This window comes from Trematomus bernacchii, unplaced genomic scaffold (assembly GCF_902827165.1).
Source record: "Trematomus bernacchii unplaced genomic scaffold, fTreBer1.1, whole genome shotgun sequence".
NCBI classification, from domain to species: domain Eukaryota; kingdom Metazoa; phylum Chordata; class Actinopteri; order Perciformes; family Nototheniidae; genus Trematomus; species Trematomus bernacchii.
In genome coordinates this window covers 3,310,496-3,330,477 of record NW_022987821.1, presented here as the reverse complement: position 1 = coordinate 3,330,477, position 19,982 = coordinate 3,310,496, and the positions used below count along the sequence as shown (strand labels likewise).

The window sequence follows — 19,982 nt, the reverse complement described above, 5'->3', positions numbered from 1 at the left end:
AAGTAGCTAAATAAAGTCTGTGTGCTTGGAGAATTAAAAAAATGAACCACGACAAGACAGCTTACGGAGAGTTTGGTTCCAAGTTTGACTCCAAATGGCTGAGAAAACAATGCAAATATAAAACACTATCAAATGGACGGAGTGGATTTAAAATAAAAGCTTGAGTGTGTTGAAGTAACGTTGGACAAGCTATGGCACCGTTTAAGTATTGAGCTAAAGTGACGGACATGACATAAATATAAAACACAAGACTCTCGGGAACAATATTCACAACATGGAGTCAGAAAATGCTTTTTTACCACAAGACTACTTTCAGTGCTGGAGAAAGAGTTTGTAAGAGCGGTGATTTTAAAGTAGTGCTCGCAACAACACCATTAAAAAACACAGTTATACACACACACCATTTTTTTTGTTTTTAAAGCACCTTGTAAAAGGATTGTCATTTTATAATCTTTCACACAGCATTTGATCTCAACACTGGTTTAAATATTCTATTTTATAAGAAAGGTTTACAAAAAATTGCAAAAACAAAAACAAGAGGCAAATCTGTAAATGCATTTGAAAGTTGTGTCTTCATCAGCTAACGCTACTAAAATCCACAAGTATCTTATAAGCACCTTTCTGTAGTGAAATAAAAGCTTCATGTTTTACAGTTTAACAAGACATTCAACGATGCAGACACCGCACACACGCGTGGTCACACGTTTCTCTTTTGGTTTCTGAGTCCGAGCTAAATGCTAGATGCTAACGCTGGCGTCCAGCTTTTGCACCTTTTAGGTTTTACTGTGAGTAATGCTGCGTTCAAGTCACATCAGAACTCTGCTGGATGAGAAATGATTGGTCAAAATCAGACACAAAGTAACAAATATAATAGATATCTATAGATATAGATATAGATAACTGTAATTGTAACTTGTCATTTTGATTTGAAATCAAAGCTAATTCTTTTGGACACATATGGTCTTCATCTGAAAAAACAACAACAATTTACTTTAATAATATTTCCAGTTAAAGGTGGGATAGGTAATTCACTTCAGAAACACTTTTTGTTATATTCCCGTTTAAAAGGACCGTACAGGACAGCTCAAGTCCCTGTAGCTGTTAAGTCATCAGACCCTCAATTAACCCAATCTTAAAAGAGAAAACAGAGCAGAAAAACAACTTACCTTTTTATCAAATCTGTGTTAAAGTTGCCATGTAATGTGTATTCCAAAACATTACTTAAAGCTTCTTGAGACAAGACCTTTTTATAGAAATATACATTTTTTATCAGCCGTTTTGGTCTTAATCCCTTAAAGGTGGGGTAGGTAAATTTAAGAAACCGGCTCGAGATACACTTTTTGTTATATTCCATGGAATGCTCTTAACATCCCGATAGCAATGAATAAATTAAATGCTTTGACAATAAATACATAAAAAAATGTCATCTGTGGAAGCCGTAGCGCTGTAAAAAGCACGACCAATCATCTGAGCCGGCCCGGCTAAAATAACTGGATGGCCTACCTGCCTGTCAGCCTTCCATCTGTGCACAAACTTATCTCGTGCCCTCATTGGTCATGTGCGCGTTCGTGTGTGTTGGAGGAGGGGCTCTGTAAGGAAGTCTGAAGGAAGGAGCAGATGTTTTCCAGCTGTGTACTTTCAAATTCTAGCGCACTCGAGCTGGTTTCTCCATTCTTACCTACCCTACCTTTAAGAAGCTGTTTGTGTTACTTACAGTACATCTGACTTAAAGCTGGCTGATATGACAATATATTTCGTAAAACTTATACAAATTAGTTTTTATTTCCTATATTGTTCCTTTCGTGATTAACCTAGGCCTTTATTGCATGTCCATTTTGCACTCAAGTTCTTTAATTGAGAAAATACCTTTCATTTGTCATTTTTATTTAAGTAACCAACTAAATACTGTATATATATATATATATATCAGGATATTTATCGTTATTGATATATTAACTAATAGATGTATCCAGTGCGAATCTGACGTGACATGAACGCAGCATTTCCCACTGATGGACGTGGTTATGATTCTTGATTTTGTTATCTTATCTGGTTTGTTATTAATTACAGTACGAATAAAGAAAGACATTTCAAACCCTGCATGAAGCAGAAATGTATAATTTCTGAATAGCTTAGTTTGGTTTGAGTCTCTTACTTTAAATCCCCACACATATAATAGCCAGATATGAAATGAAAAACATTTAAGTGCATGTATGTACCCTCTGAATCGTCTGGGATGGCGGGAAAACTTGAGAAATACTTCCCTGCACTTCCTCTCCGGCCTTCTCTTGTTGTAATCTATTATTTACACTGATTTCCTTAATGGATGACTGTGCACTCTGCAGGAGGAGGAAGTGACACAAGGCATTATGGGACATTTCACACTGTCTCTGCTCAGGAAACAAAAATGCTTTGATTTCAGACCTGCTGACGGACAAATCAGACCCTCTGATAAAGTCTCTAATATACAGGTAAGTGCACAACATCGTGTCAACCTCGAGGCGGCTCAATGCAGCTTCAGGAGGAACCAATAAAACGCTCTGATTTTCACCATCCGTTTGAATCTCATCAACAATATATAAGAATGAAATGCTGTTTAGTTGAAGCACCAGGACATCTACTCACCTACATCTAATGTACATCTACTAACAAACATTTAATATCTGTTGGTATTCAGTCCCAATCTCTCTCTCTATATGATTAACATCCGCGTACGAGGAAAGAAAGTGTGCAATAGCTTTTTCATTTACCGGTATATCATGTATCGTAGCATAAGTTAAAGTCTTATTTGCACACACACACAAATGAAAATGTTATAAAATCTCCATTGGTGTTTTTTTTTTAGCCTGTTAACTGCAGTTATTTTAATATAACATAGACACCAGTTTAATAAAGTAACCCGCCTCGCTGAAGTCTATCTTCTACAGCAAGATATAAGGGACATTTATATTAATTATATTTATTATAATTATTATGTTATTAACCTGGGTAGGTTGCTTTCGTACTCCTCTCTTCCGGACTTTACCAGTGTGTATATACAGATCAGACAGCGATGAGTTTTGGCTACAAGAACACAAATATTTTCCAAACATGAAAATTAAACTCAGTGATCGCACGACTACCAATATATTAATACGCAGTGTGACGGATATAAAAACATCTTCCTTCAGTGGCCTTATCGGTTCCAAGTCCTTTTTCCCTTCCCTCTTTTAATGTTAAATCAAAAAGATGTGGATTGTCTTTGCTTGTGTACCTTCCTTTCCTTCTTCACACCCTCAGTTACACTTCCTCATCCTTTCAGAGGAAGAATCCAGACTTCTGAGGGTCCGGCAGCGCGGGCAGCGGGTCGGGGAGGTCGTGTGTCGTCACTCCGTTTCCGTTGGGCATCAGACACGTCCGGATGTACGCTGCGTTAGTGGCGGCGAGGAGGCAACCGTTCTCCAGCTGTGGAAGAAAGACGTCACATTGTCAGGATGTATCTATGTTGTTAGTTTAATTCCATCACAATGTTTGCTCGTTAAAAGTCTTGTTAAGATGTTTTAATCACTCGCGCCCCATCTTGATATAAATAGCTCCATTCTGAGTACTGATTTCCTACATAATAAAACATATGTGTATTCATTGTGATGATCATAACTCATCCTCTCTCTGGGAGTCAGATCAGTGTTTAGCCACTTCCCTTTAGCACAGTGCATTTACCCCACAGTGCAGTACTCTCAGCATTAGGTAATGACGACAGATAGATTGTAGGTCAGCACGCCTCAGTGCTCGGCCTGCCACTATTTTGCTTTCAGCGCCAGCCAGTGACCCTGAAGAATAACAGAGGAGGATGAATGGATGCCTGCCGGGCCGACCTTATTCTTTTCATTAATGTTCGCTTTCTCACCGCCGCCTCTCGTCTTTACCCCCCCATTCTCTCAGGTTTCATTATCTCCCATTTGATATGTCAACGGCCAACAATAACACTGAAGGAGAGGAGGAGGAGGAGAGGGGCACAGAATGGGATATTCTTGTCTTTGTGAAAGATTGTCTGGAGCTTTTAGGTGATTATTTATGTGTTTTCCTTGTTCTTATCATTCAAAATCAAAGCTCCACCCCTGATGTAAAGTTATGTTATCAATTCAACCCTAGTAGGACTGGAGAATATAAAGAAAATCACTATGTATAAAGATATTTTTGGCCGACATTGCAATGTAAATAGGTTGCTTTCACATAATTACAAGATCCAAAATTGATGACACTATCTATTCTCTTATCACAATATTGATAACATATACATATATTCCTTATAAAAGCAGTTGTGTGATTTCAACTGAACAGGCCTTATAAAACAGGGGTGCAGATCCTGAAACGTTCGTGCTTAAATCTGCTCCAAACTTTAATTTGGCCAGGCTGATCGTCCTCGTTAAGTTCTGAAGACCTCCAGCTCCTCTGTACTCTGAATGATTCATTTTTTTTAAGGATGACATTCCCCAGCCCTCGCTGCTCTGTCATTACTGCGAAAAGTTTTTTTGTTGCACTTCAAAGACGAACTCCTGCTTCCCCTCAACTTTAGTCTCATTAAAAAACAAATAGCAGGATTGCTACTATTGTTTTAGAAAAGGCTTGTACAGCAGACAGTCTGAACATGTTCCTTTTGAATGAACATATCAAGTAATTGAGCTTAAAATGTATAATGGGCTGGAGCTTAAACCTTTTGTATTTATTAGTTTATCTGCAATTTTCTGGATTCAATATTTGGACCACCTTCATTTTTGATTGGTTTTAAAAGAACCATTACAATATCCCTAGAACACCTTCAATTAACCTTTCTCTGTCTCACCATGGACGACACTCAAAATGAAAGTATTTCTGCGTGTACATACTGTAAAGCTTATTTGATGTATTTTTGATGCCAGTGTAGAACTTCACACTGTATTTACTGCAGGAACATTCAGCCTGATTGAAATCGAATAAAATCTATCAGAGTTTCTTCTGCAGACTCATCCTGAGAGTACATGGCAGTGACCCATCTCTCCCCTCGTCTTATTTACCCGGCGCGTCGGCTCTCATCACCAGAATCTCCTCTGAGCTCCTCGCCGGTCCGCGGCCTCTGTGTGCTGACTCGGAAAAAAATCAATTTCCATGACAGTGAAAGAGCGCAGCGCGGGTGAAGGGGTGAGGGTTTGTTGATGTTCGCTGATATTTGAGGGCAGCGCAGACTCCAGGCCAGATCGGGAGTGTTTATTGAACAGACTAAAAACAGTCCTGAGGAGAAGTGTGTGTTTAAATCTATTTCTGTACTTGAGGCTTTAGAAAATATATAATAATCAAATGTGACTGCAGATTGGTCTGTAAAATCATTTTTGTTCCTGGGGGAAATTAATAACCAAGATCAATCATGTAGGGAATATATTGACATTATTGACACCTTTAAACTTGCATTATAAACTCAACTCTAGAATCTAAACATTAAACCAGGGGTGTCAAACTCAAGGCCCGGGGGCCAAATCCGGCCTGCGACTTCATTTTATGTGGCCCCACAAGAGCTTGCAAAGAATATAATATGTTTATTATACGGTTACATGCTACTTTACAGAAGCACGTTGCCCATGAACTACATGTTCCACAATGCATCTCAAATTTGACTTTTTTCTCAAAATATGCATTTTTTTTCTCAGAATTAGATTTTTTTTTCAAAATGTTACTTTTTTTCTCAAAATGTCACTTCTTTTTTTTTGTTTTTCCAGAATTTGGCTTTTCTTTTTAAATCATTTTGTGACATTCTTACTGAAGAGACTTGCAATTATTTGCCCTAGACTTCTGCTTTCAGACGTAGTTAATTATGAAGTTATTACCCTATCCGATAATAATCCAATGCAGAGGCAATAATGTAATATAATATATAATACATTATTTTATATATATTAAATATTTATATATGTATTTTTATATAGCCTTAAAGTTACAACCGGCCCTTTGAGTGCAACCATAATGCTGATGTGGCCCGTGATGAAATTGAGTTTGACACCCCTGCATTAAACCTACAGAGGGTCATTTTATCCAGATCTCACCATGTGGGGTCAATAAAAAACCTGTTGATATCTAAGTGTTTACACCTTGCATTATTAACATAACTCTGTGGCTGCATCACGGGTCTCTCACCTTGCTGTGGGTGGAGTCCTGTGTGCTGCCATTGAACATGCTGTAGGCCTCTAACGTCTGCAGGCTGTGCTGCGGGGGGGACAGACCCAGCAGCTGCTCCAGCTCCAGGGTGGAGCTCTGCGCCGGACACTGGGACAAACATGGCTGCTGGTGTTTGTGCTGAGTCATCAAACTCTGGTAGTGACAGACGTCCGCAGAGGAGACGCCATTCAGCGCCGAGACGCCGTTGTATCCGTCGTGTCTCGCGTCAACGCTGGGAGGGAAGGCCGAGTGTCCGTTTGTGATGTAAGATCCGTTTGTTGGGAGCTGATTCTGGAAGTGGAGGTGGAGCGAGGGCTGCTGGAGCTGCTGACTGGAGTCCGGCTGATGTTTATGTCCACCGTTTAGATGAGAGGCTTTGGGCGCAGTGTGGTGGTGATGGTGGTTCCAGTGCCCGTTAGTTAAAGTCTTGCTGTCCGCTGTGATCTGAGCAGCTTTCCCCAGCTCGCCTGCACTGATGTGCTGCTGCATCTGCTGCGACAGATGCATGATGGGTGGAGCTGCCGGTGGGAGCGCCGCCTGCTGGGACTCTGGCTGAGCGGAGTCTCCTTCTGTGCCGCTCTCCAGAGAGTCGTGGATGTAGGAGAGGATCTCGTTGTTGGAGAGGAGGTCACTGAGCGAGGGGACGTGGTGGGGGCCCAGCTCCACCTGCATCATCCTCTCGTCCAGCAGCAGCAGCTCCAGGTCCTCTGCGTTCAGGCCCAGGTTCTCCAACGCGCTGAAGAGCTCGCTGTTGGAGCACGTTTCCTCCCCGTCTATAGACAGAGAGTCCAGAGTGGCCAGCAGCGGGTCGTATCCTAAAGTGGTTCCTCCCCCCATCTCCACGTTAGAGGTGAGGCTCCAGCTGTCTCCCCCCATCAAGCCTCCAAAACCCTCCCCGTCCTGCTGCTCGCTGAAAAGCCCGCTGTGGCACGACATCCTGGGCTCGGGGTCCGGCTGGCACACGTACACCGACGTGTCCTGGCTCATCAGAGCTCCCAGCAGCCCCTTCGGGTCCTGGTCCTCGGAGGAGCTCTTGTCCAGCTTACCCTTCTTTGACTTGCTGCCTCTGGATTTGCCCTGGAAGGCATCGGGGAAGCCGTGCAGCGGGTATCCCGTCTGGTAGAGCATCGCCTCTCCCGTGGCGAAGGTGAAGGGCAGGTGCATGGAACGCTTCCTCAGGTGCTCCCCGCCTTCCTCCTCCCTGCGAAATACAGATAAAAAGCAGACAGATTAGCAAAAAACTCACAAATCAAGCCCTAACAATTGTCATCTTTAGGGCTGTGCAATATTTCGAGGTAAACCGGGTACAAAAATCTTAGGATATTCAATTTGCTCTTCCACTCACACCAGGGGCCTCTGCGTGGCGATGATGTAGTCCGGCTTCCCGCTCTTGTACACGAGCCGGGCGTTGGCCTGCACCCACTTCCAGCGGTTCTCCTTGGTGAGCAGCCTGAAGACGGTGAGGCCGCTCTCGCCCGTCTTCATCACTGAAACATCAGACAGGAAGTCAGAGCTCTGTGTCGCGGCGGCTCATGTCTGCACGCCTCGCAGTGAGGGCGCTCTCACACTGCGTTAGCTCAGCGAGGCGTGCAGCATGCTGAGGTTCACTTCGGCTACATGTTAAAACACACATTTAAGAAACAAACACACAGTTTTCCTCCTCTCCACGCCTCAGTGTTCTGTGTGTCAGTGTGATGTGGTACAGGTCGTGTTTCTGTGCTGTCTACTTTCTAAACAAGCTTCATGGTGAAGCTCATCAAACTGTGTCACATTCAGGAGAACCACAACCATCATTTAGTTTACATTTCCTCCGAATCGGAGGGATGAAATGTCCTCCTGTGTTGTTATCATGTCTGTGTTGCTGTTTGGAAACCTGCCTCCCATCTGTGTGTGCATCAGAGCATGCATGTGTCTCTATGTTGTATGTTTTCCAATGCATATGCATATATTTCCGTTCTGTATGCATGACTACGTGTATACACTGTGTGTCTTTGTGATTGAGCGAGCGAGTCTGGTTGCCGGGTGTTCAGGGCGCCATGGTTACGACTAACCGGGTCATCCGGTACACGAGGTAAGTAGGACACTTGACTCTCGCTCGGAGATTCCCTCCACCAACACACACACACACAAACAAACATACACACACTAACAGCGTTTGTTTGTTTTGTGCATGTGTTACAAATGTAATGTTGATTCAAACATAAACCGGGGTCAATACACAACTACTGATGCTAGAGGGGAGGAAGCTGCAAATGTCACATATTTGTAAATCAATAAAGATTTAATTAAAATCACTGTGAGCAGCCCCCGTTATCCCAAACTTTTCAGACAATACGTTCACATGCACAAAATAGTCCGTTTTTTTCCCCTAGCATTCTTTCAAGGCTCTTCAACAACTACACTATTCAGAATCTTTAAAAGTCTAAAAAAGCTTCAGGAAAGTAGTTTAAGCTCAGCTGCTTGGCAGAGTTACCAATTGAATCCCACCCCACTGATATTCATATTGAAGTAACTCCAGACTTACTCCTGACGTGGTTTTCAGCGCAGTACAGCATGTCCGCAGCGTGAATGAACTGATAACCAGAACCTCGAGCTCTCAGCTCCGCCTCGGTGTAGCCCAGGACTATTTTACCCCTGAAAACCAGCAGATACACACAAAAACTCAAACTTTAGACAATTGATTTGAAAGTAACCTGAGTAAACAACATGTGTGAGGTGTAAGGGTACGTACTTGGCGTCGCAGGCCATGGGAGTGAAGTCCAGCTTGTGTTTGGTCCTGAAGATCATGTTCCTGGTCCTGATCTCCAGGATGGCGGGGGACTGGAGGGGCGTGGCGATGGCAAACAGGGCGAGCTGAGGGGGGGTGCTGCCCTCGCCGTGGCTCTGCGTCCCGCTCTGACCGTGGAGGAACTTCAGGCGACCCTGGATGTTCAACGCCTGAGAGAAAGTGAAAGGAGAAAAACTCTGAGACATGGAGTTCCCTGAGTGAGAGCTGCTCCTTCCTCCCTGTCCAAACTCATCCGTTTTATTTACCCTGCTGGGGGGGCAGAGAGCCAAACCACTTCAGTGCACTGTAAACACTCTGGGTGTCTGCTGCTGGAAACCCTCCAGCTGTAAGTCTGTAAACATACACAAACTACTAATATGAACCTAAAAAAAAGGGCTGAATAGTACCCCTTTAACAATGTCTGCTGTTATCATTGTGTGGATACTGTGACAGTTATGTGTGATCACTTCTATTTCTACAGTCATTTAAAGAGTCAAATGAGACAAAAGTTGGGTGAGCATTTCTTGGAAAATGAAAACACTTTCTCCTGTCCTGCTCTCACCCTGTGGCATCCCGTGTGAGGACCCCCCCCCCCTCCTCTGTTAGCGCTGGTTAATTGACCTTGGTGGGTTTAAAGGCCTGCAGCCGTGATGTCAGGAATCTAGCTCTGAATAGCAGGAGGGATTACTAAAAACAAAGCCATAGCGAGCGGTAGACAGAAGCAGGAACCTGCTTAATGCTCACGCAAACACACAGGGAGGCAGGAGGGAGACGCCGGTTCGATCCCCTTCAGAGCGGCTGCTGCAGTTTCCTTTAGCAAAGTGAGGAAATCCTAACTTGAGTTTTTAGGGAACACTAAATAAAGAAGCACACATGATCACTTTGTTAACTTTTCTTAGCATACAAAAAGGTCAAACACTGCCCCATAATTTCTTAAATACCCTTTAAAAACAATATCTCAATAATTAGCAGTGTTTAACTCTTTTGTTTTATATCTTAGATGTTTTCTAGCCACAAATATTGAGTTAAACTTTAAAAAAAAATGATATCTAAAATACAAAATTGTGCCCATCAAAACGTCTTCTTTGTTCTGGTCAGCAGTCCAAATATACATAGACTATAAATATATCACAGTAGCCGTGAAAATGTGGCATTTCTCCTGGAAAAGTTAAGACACAGTTTCTTTTGATCGCACATTTTTTATTATTATTGAAAAGTTGCAATGCCTTGCTCACTTTTCCCAGCAGTTTTAAGGTTTTTCTCTTTTACCCCGAAGAGTTTTCTTCATCTGCAGCTGAGTGTGTGAGTGTGGAGCGAGCCACCCTGACTAAGCAAGTTTCCCCTCTGCTCAGGGGGGATTAAGGCCCTTTTTCCCCACGACCCCGAGGCTCTTTTAAGGCGGATTACAGGACTGAGTGGTGGTGGCTTCTGATCACTCAGAGACTCTGAGGTGGCACGCCATACTGCCAGCAGACACAACGCGCCTGAACACACCATGAGCCTCAAATATGGATAAAGCTTTATCACTATATTCCACTGGGAGAGTGTATATCAATAATCATGTCTTTAAATCACAATAACATCTGTGGGAAATGTCGTCAAATGTGTTACATAATAAAAGCATTGTTATTATTGTGTGTGTGTGTATGTGTATGTGTGTGTGTGTGTGTGTGTGTGTGTGTGTGTGTGTGTGTGTGTGTGTGTGTGTGTGTGTGTGTGTGTGTGTGTGTGTGTGTGTGTGTGTGTGTGTGTGTGTGTGTGTGTGTGTGTGTGTGTGTTGTCTCACCAGGAATCCGGAGGAGTTGTCCAACAAACAGCGGAAGCGGACGACGAATCCTCTCTCCAGGAACGAGGAGTTTTCAGGGGGAAGCTGCTCGGGGGTGTAGCTCACCAGACAGGAAGAAGAGGAGGACCCCGACTCGCCATCTGAGAACATCCAATTATAACTCATATAAGTCTTTATTATAGTTATAAAAGGGACATTATAAATGAATAATCTTTAGACGAATGAGAAAATAATTACGGAAATATAGATAGAAATAAATAAATGAAAGGGAAAAGAATAAATAAAAATAAGGGCATACACATAAATAAATACACAGAAGACTTCAGTCTACAGACCTGCTGAGGGGTCTGTGGGGGGGCCGAGGCTGTTGGGGGGGTTGAGGGCCCAGTGCAGGTTGCTCCTGAACTCCTGCTGGTCTTCAGTGTGGATCAGCTCAAACACACTCTGGTGCATCACGTCAGTCTGACAGAAAAACAAGATGAGAAATAACCTTAAACATTTGACCTGAAGTTACTGTAAGCAGGGACATTGAGGGGTGCGTTTGATTGGGTTTGCCTTGAAGCTTAGCCAAAGAAATCAAGTGTTGCTGCAAATTTAATTCAAATAGTTGGAACCCAACCAAAGACCTGCTGTGACCCTGATATCTGTCCCAACCCGGCATGACTAACATGAAATAATAAAGACAGAAAAATGAGAAGGGGAGTTATTGTTAGTCACTTTTCACTCGAAATACTGTACAGACCCTGAAGGAAAATGGAAGACTTTTAAAAAATGGGAAGCTAAATTATATTTAAATTAAAGCATAACATTGAAAACTGTTCAAATGTAATATTGTTCCAATTTTCAACTCTATTTTGAAGCTTTACCATTTTTTCTTTAACTCTAGTGATAATTTGATACTGCAGGTTTTGTTGCTGTCCGTCTATAAATGTTTCCTTCCTCAGTAGTAGATAAAAACTCGGAAACAACGTCTGTGTCTTTCCGTAGTGGCTGCGCTTCTTCCCCTACTGCGTCTTGTTTTCCGGTGTGAAGACAGCCGCTGACACTCAGTGGTTTTGTTTCCCAACACTCAGCGACTCGGCGACTCACCACACACTCAGGTCCGTTTGGTAAATGCATGGTGACACACCTCAGGTGGACGGGGAAACGAGGGGTGAGGGGTGATGTTTACACCTGTGTGTGTGAGAAAGGGGGTTCAAGGCTGTGTGTGTGTGTGTTTATAGTCTGCTTCTACATTATGTGTCTGTGTGTATGTGAGTGTGTGTGGGACTGACTTTGTCAAATGTGATAATCACATTCTCTGAAATTAGATTAGATGCGAGGCAGCGGCGGTGCGTTGAGGAGCCAATTGGATTAAAGCTCTCGCTCTATATGTGAGCTTGTTTCGATCCTCAGATCACTTAGGACGATGCGTTCACTTGCCATAAAGCAATCAAGCTGCTTGTTGACTTCAACTCTCAATTCAAGCGACTTGTTGGTAAAGAGAGTGTTTTTGAGTTTTACCTGATGGAAGCCGAGGTAATCCTGGATGGTGTGAGAGCAGAAGAAGACGGTTCCGTCCGCTGTCACCACCATCACGAAGCCATTCAGGGCCTGCACAGAAAACACAGGAAATGGTTATTATAATAATACAAAAAACATTTATTCCTTCTCATTATTTGACAGTTGAAATGTCCCTTTGGACACCAGAGGGTCTAACCCAATGGTAGCCCGAAAGAAAAAGGTGAACAAAAACATATTTAAAGTCATTTTCATCCGCAAAAAACTTCATTCTGTATTTGATTCCAAAACCAGGAAGAAAGAGGACAAAAGAAAGTAGACTTCTCCCTGGGCAGAAAGAGAGGAAGACGAGGAGGAGGATGAGGAGGGGTCAGCACAGGGTGACTAACATCTTCATCCCCGCTCCTCCTCGGCCTCGGGGCTCGGTGAGGAGGTGATGACACCGAGGCCTGACACCGCCAAGAGTCACAGCGGTGTCCCGCGAAAAACATCCGCCCACACCTCCCTGATGAGGAGGAGGGTGAGGAAGACGGGCTTCATCTGAGCAGACACTAATGCACTCCACATTAATATCATTTGTCTCGCTGCTGTTGGAGCTAAACTTTACATTTCCCATTTAAAACATATTTTAAAACCAATCACATGAGGTCAGAAATGATCAGAATCAGCATTAAAACAAAAAATACCGTGACCAGATTGGTTTAGGATCTAATCTTAAAAAAACCTGATAAAAGTAGCATGTGACCAAACACACACACACACACCCACAAGGCTGTATATAAAATGCAGAGTGTAGTGGCATGTGTATAAATATTTACTGTAGCTTCATGTGTTTGTTGTCTCTGCCACCTGACAACACAATGTGAGCTAACAGGACTCAGCATCCACCACAGAAGAAGACACACACATTGAAACCCAGCTCACACACCAACAGCTCTGTGAGATATGAACGTATGAGGAGTGTGTTAAAGATTTGCTTTTATATACTGTGAAAAATGAAGGAATATTTTAAATGCTTTTAGTTGATTTCCACCCCCCCTCCTTCAATAATAGATGTGTTCACCGGCTCTGTATAATTCATGGTCCGGCGTCTGTAATGGAAGAGAGGAAGCTGCTGATCCTTCATCTTCACCGCTGACCCATTTACTCCTCCGGGATCAATACGTGTGTCTGATTCTATTTTGCCTTTTGTTGCAGCAGTTTCTGGACTTTTACCTAAGATGTCAAAGGTTTGTCGTGAAACCTCTTTAAATCTGCAAAACTAATCATTTCTTGGCTTTTTTTCTCCGAAAGTGACAACGATCGCGGTAAGAGTGAACTGAAAACAGTGAAGTTGTGGGATGGACTGATAAGCAATGAGCTCCATAAGGATTACGGGGAGCTCTCTAAGAGAATGAAAACCCAAACCAACATTTTACTGGCTTATAATAGTGTGATATCGAAGTGAAACAACCCAAATTGATCGCTCCCAAAAAGCATTTCTGTGCTGTCAGAGGTGAACAAGTCTTTTCTGCTGTGTTCCTGCTGTGCAGAGCGCTCTCTCTTCCATCACAGCTGACCTTAAAACAGCCCGCTGTCGTTGTTGAAAAATAAAAAAATCCATGACTAACCCAGAGCCTCAGTGGTTAGAGGATAGCTACTTCACTGTGTCTCGTTTAAATCAAGATAAAAAATACAGAGGAGTGAGTCAAGATGTTTGTAAAGTGAAACGCATCTGTTACACGTAGCTATGATTAAAGACAGCATGAAGCAGATCAGTAAAGCATGTGTAGCGATAATGGAAGTGTAAATATATCTTCACTGACCTGCAGCAGCAGCTCCCCCTCAGGTATGTGCCCATCAGACGCTCTGCCTTCATCACTACTCTTCTTCAGCTGGTTCTTCAGAGTCACTGCAGACAGAGGAACAGAGAGGATCAGTTAGCGAGTAATAATATCTCTCTATAATTTACCGACATCTCTTAAAAGCAAGTATATTCAATCACGTCATACAGCTAGACTGATACTCTACTGTACATATTAGCTTGAATCTACGGATTTAAATCTGCATTTTAAAGATTTTTTATATAATCTGAGCTGCTAAAACACATCATTAAATATTCTGGCATGAAAATACAGTTACGTTTTAAATTCATAAGGTTATTCAAGTTTATCCTACGTAGTTTCATCCTGACCCCGGACTTTTTAGCCTTAGCTTGCAAACACAAACATAAAAACCATTGATCATTAGCAGTTTGTTGACAGTTATTGTGACCCAAACATGTCCCGTACAGTGAGGCAGACCGCAGGGCTCCTCTGTGACCTCTGACCCCGGAGACCAGGGGCTGAAGTGTGTGTGAGCGAGTGTGTGTAGGAAACAAAGAGCTCCTCTGCAGCCGCAGCAGCGCAGACGCTAATGGGAGAGGAAGTCTGTGAGCGGCGGACAATACAGACGCTTCTTCTGATTGCGACCCACATTCCTCACACTCAATACGGCCCAACACATTGTACGTGATAGGCTAAGGGGCGGGACATTTCTAATTGGTTGACCAATCACAATAGAGCCGACCATCTAACCAATCAGAGCAGACTGGGCTCTGGTTTCAGACAGAGGGTGAAAAGAGGTGCTGCAGCACAGGCAGTATGAAAGCTTTTTGAACATAAAACTAAATCCTCACCATGCTGTGTGTGTGTGTGTGTGTGTGTGTGTGTGTGTGTGTGTGTGTGTGTGTGTGTGTGTGTGTGTGTGTGTCTGTGTGTCTGTGTGTCTGTGTGTCTGTGTGTCTGTGTGTGTGTGTGTGTGTGTCTGTGAGTGTGTGTCTGTGTGTCTGTGTGTATGTGTGTGTGTGAGTCTGTGTGTGTGTGTGTGTGTGTGTGTGTGTGTGTGTGTGTGTGTGTGTGTGTGTGTGTGTCTGTGAGTGTGTGTCTGTGTGTCTGTGTGTATGTGTGTGTGTGTGTATGTGTGTGTGTGCTCACAGAGCAGAGAGCAGGAAAACATGTCCACCATCAATAATTGAGAGTCATGGAGGGTGGCGATGGGGGGGGGGGTGTTCCGCGCCCTGACGTCATGAATGGGAGCCGGCGGCAAGAAAAAACACCCCGAGGCTCGGGAGGGGGAGGAGGTCTGTTGGCACAACTCAGGGCGGCGAGGACACCAACAGCCAATAAAAACATCACAACAGACGCTTCAGCTCCTCTGACTCACTACAGAGGAGGAGAGCGAGCTCCATACTCCATATTTAAGAATTGTACTTACTGCTGGCTAGATTAAACATCATGATTTAAAAATATATACTATAATATTTTTCACATAATGCAGCAAATGTATGTAAGCAGCAGCACATTCTCACATTTAACGAGGGTAATAAGCTACAACGATTACTCATCATCATCAAATATGAAGATCTCCTTCCGTTTTTCAGTTTTATTTTCAAATTAAAAAGTTCATATATTTTGGTTTTAGAGTGGCAAAGACAGTAAAGGACTCTGCAGATCAATCCATGATGATACAAATGGTCATATGCAGCCCTGATGAATAGAAAAACCCAACGTTTCAGGGCTAAATTTGCTTCCTGTGAAAGAAAATGTGTCTGAAAAAAGAGAGAAATATCCAGAACCAAGCTTGAATTATTAGACGAATAATGTTAATATTTGTCCTCCACTAAGTTTCAGTTCCTTAACGACAGAAAGATGTCATGTAGCTATAGACTAGACTGTTCCAACTGTGTGTCCAAAAGGTGAACCACAAGCAGCTCGTGTCGTGGCTCCGTCAGTCTGCAGGACGATGACACCCACCATGACCCGTCTAATCCTGCCGCTCATCGCCGCCACCAAAATAAATATTTCAAAGGTTCAACCAAGTGCAAAGCGCGGCCCTGGATGACAACATCATCAGCAGAAACTACAATGTGTCTGTTGAAATATTCAGGAGGCTTTATGAACGCTTTATTCTGCTGTTTTAATCATACTCTATCCCTCTGGGTTCTGTACAAATACAGCTTGAATAACTATGACATATAAGATGCAGATGTAAACAGAGAGGAAGCAGCATGGAACAGAGGTAGGGAATAATAGAAAACAATGATTCATTATTACATAAGTCACCACTAATCTGCTCTGAGCACTGGGCAGATGACTCCACAGGGACAGATGTGGACACACACACACACACACACACACACACACACACACACACACACAAGACATGACTTAACATTTGTGCGAGTTAATTAGGATCTTTTAGGTATAACGAGTGCACACAAATGCACCATTCCCCAATAGATGAAATGGTTTCCTGTTGTGTCACCTCACTTAAACCCAGCCTACTTCTTCCCTATGCTAACAGAAAGTGACACCACCATGGGGGCTGACTAGAGTTAGCTCTAACTCAGCTCTGTGAAGAAAAGATCCAAATAAATACACCATGGACGCTTGAATTTGAATTTTTCTGAGGTTTTATGTAGGAGTCAAAAGTTGAAAAGTGGGCGCCTGTGTCCCCCCCCCCCCCCTTTCGCCCTGTAAAGCGGCTGTGAGTGGATAATCCCGCAGTGTTTTTATTCTCCGAGGCTTTCATCTGCTCAGACCTCCATTACCCAGAGACTCTGGGACAGGGGTCGACTAGTGGCCACAGGCGAGAGGAGCTGACCTACTATACTGTGAGGGTGTAGAGAGACGTTACCATGAGGGAGGGGTCAGCAAGGGGTCACACCTCCTGTACAGAGCAGTGTCTGCAGGTCTGTTTACAAGCAGACACTCAGGTTAAAGCCTGATTAACTCACTGATTTAGCTGCTAAAAGGATGATTATTGTGGGAAGCCTGTTAAATTATTAACAACTTACTAAACATAGGTCTTGGGAATTAATTGCAAAGATATTACTTTATAAAATCACTGAAGAAAATACACACTTTGACAGTTTAAACTGGCATTTGAGAGATGTATTTAAGTGCAGATTTGTGCATACCGTCACATTTTGGTATTGCTAAATATTTGAGGATTTCTGAAGGCTGTTTGTGTTGTTTGGACAGATTTACAATCTGCCTTTCACAGCAAATCTGTGAACACACACACACACACACACACACACACACACACACACACACACACACACACACACACACACACACACACACACACACACACACACACACACACACACACACACACACACACACACACACACACACACACACACACACACACACCACACACACACACACACACACACACACACACACACACACACACACACACACACACACACACACACACACACACACACACACACACACACACACACACACACACACACACACACACACTCCTAAAATCCATCTGTTATGCCTGTAAACCCGCTTACTCCTCGACAAAGCCACTTTACTTCTTCTTAAACAGAAAGACACAAAGGTCACGACCTCTCATGATATTTATTTGGGGGGGGGGGGGGGGTTGTATGAATTCTCCAGACCCAGTTTGACTGAATTATTAAAGCAAGCAGCTGCTGAGAGGCTGTGTGGATATCAGAGCACATCAGCGTTTGGCCAAACAAACGCCACAAATAAGAAAACAGAGGGAAATGATTAATGACTTCCAAGTTTCCGATGTCTTTATAGATCTGAATTATCAAATTCATTTTCACAGTCTTTCCCTGACCTTCTTTCTTTTACTTCTACATCTGTTTCTGCCTGAGTGTCCGCAGGTTGTGTGTGAGGTGTGAAAAGCTATTTCAGTGTTTCAGTAGGCAGCCGTTTTTTAAAGACACACACTGACATACACCAGCTTCATTTTCTTTCTCAAGTTCAAGATTCATCATCGTCACTATTTCTAAACCACTACTGATAGCGGCAGAGTATTTTAGCGCCTCCCGTTTTGTTATTTACTAATGCAACATCCTCTGATGCATTAGCTGATGTGTGACCTGCCACCTGCGCTGTAGAAAGACTTTCAAATAGACAACTTTATAGGGAAGATAATCACAAAGAACATAATACTTATAACAAGCTGAATCTGGAAACACACATGCAACCAGTTTTTAAACATCCTATTAGACTGTTCATCAAAAAAACACCCCCATAATCATAAACCTGGTGTTTATCCACATTTGACTCTGCGGAGTACCTGCATCCAAGTACTCTCAATACAGGGTCCTCCTGCAGTAAGGGGATCCCTCTTTTCTTTGATATTTCACTGTAATCTTGTGTTTCCTACCAGAGAAGAAGTTCTTGGTGCGCAGGAAGCTGACGCTGAGCCTGAGGATGGACAGTTTGTCCAGGCTGGAGACGACGTCCTGGGGGAAGGGCAGCAGGCTGGCCAGGCGGTCCAGCTCCGAGTTCAGGCGGTCCCGGTGCCGTTTGGACGGGTTGGACTTGGCACTTTCAGCTGGGGCTGGTTTGGCTCTGGACAGAATAAGCAGTGATATTTAACACTTTTTTCATATATCGAAAGAATGATATTCCCATCAGGAGGGTCACAAATAGGGTGTACTAGTTTAAATCCTAATGTTTCCAAAGAAATCTCAATTATGAGGCAGAATAATGAGGAAATGACATTAAAAGGATGCCCAAGACATCCAGAATATTTCCATTTGATGACAATATAAAAATATAGCAGTGTTGGGTTTGAGATTCAGTCTAAAACATATATTATATTCACCAATTATGATCTGGCATTGGGAGTTTTTTGTGCCATATAGCCAATAGTCATGCGGATTAAAATGACAATCTCATTAACTTTTAATATTCTCAAGAATCCATATTGGCATATCAACCATAGAAAAACAGGTATCAGTCAAGCTACTGTATAGTGCTAAAATATAGCTTTTTAACATATTTAGACCTGATATATTAATGTTATTAACTGTAATAATATATTAAACGAAATAATACATGTCTTTAATGACAAAAATAACAGCTTTTTATGAAATAACGTTAAAAAAAAAAGACACAAACTCACCCCTTCTGGGCCGGTTTTCTTCTTTTCCGTACAGCATACATGTTGTTGACGTCGATTTATTCACAGTGAAGCTGGAGAATAACCATAAACTCTTAATTTATATGTAAATATAAAAAGCTCCACAGAGTAAAATCCAGTAGCAGTGGTAGGAACCAGAACCGTGAATCATTCACTGTATGAAAGACGATCAAACAGACCCAGTAAAGCTCCCTGTCGAAGTGTTATTACCGGACCGTCACAGGGGCACTGTCACTTCGGTTATCCCGTCCATGGCGCTCCTCCGCTGGGTCAAATTCCCCAAGGGTTCCGCTAAAAAATAACCTCAGTTTAACACCCACATCCTGCGCACGGAGTTCAGTCCCAACAAATGTTCAAATTAAAACGTTATGAAGTTAAATGTCGTTCGCCTTTCTCCGTCCTCTTCTCTCTCCTCTCTCTACTGCTCTCACTCAACCAGAGCGCGCTCCCCGGGAACTGATTTGAAGACGGGAGCGCGCATCGGGTCAAAGGTTACGTCATGTCAAAAATAACGGCTGACTTTTTTTTTGTACATTTAATCTTTAACAAAAATAAAAAAAAACACTACAGAAAAAGTAGTATATACTTGTTATATAAAAATATTGCTTTAAAAAATATTTTAACAAATATATATGTTTTGTGTCATTTTATGAAATTGTTTGACAAACTAAAACATAAAAATTAGGATTGTTGTCTTTAGAAATAACATTCCTATGTATTATGAATATTTTAATATAGGTAAAGGCAGTGAATATGTCATATTATAGGATCTATTAGTGTTTTTTTATACATCTTAAATGGTGAAAGGTCCCTGTTTTT

At 42.6% G+C, this 19,982-nt stretch overlaps 1 protein-coding gene across 2 annotated transcripts; it reads right to left on the bottom strand.

Annotated features, from left to right (window-relative positions):
• Positions 1-1,628: 1,628 nt before the first annotated feature.
• Positions 1,629-19,610, bottom strand: LOC117499212 (aryl hydrocarbon receptor-like). 2 transcript variants are annotated; one of them, XM_034151588.1, is made up of 11 exons: positions 19,146-19,610; positions 18,402-18,589; positions 14,024-14,109; positions 12,222-12,311; positions 11,054-11,180; positions 10,719-10,858; positions 8,897-9,102; positions 8,690-8,799; positions 7,511-7,652; positions 6,145-7,366; positions 1,629-3,444 (listed from the first exon to the last, which is right to left on the bottom strand). In XM_034151588.1, the coding sequence occupies exons 1-11, from the start codon at positions 19,184-19,186 to the stop codon at positions 3,298-3,300; spliced, it is 2,499 nt and encodes an 832-aa protein (XP_034007479.1). In that variant the 5' UTR covers positions 19,187-19,610; the 3' UTR covers positions 1,629-3,297. The 2 variants fall into 2 exon arrangements, with proteins under 2 accessions (XP_034007479.1, XP_034007480.1); XM_034151589.1 differs by lacking the exons at positions 12,222-12,311; positions 14,024-14,109; positions 18,402-18,589; positions 19,146-19,610 and adding an exon at positions 11,808-11,871.
• Positions 19,611-19,982: the final 372 nt, after the last annotated feature.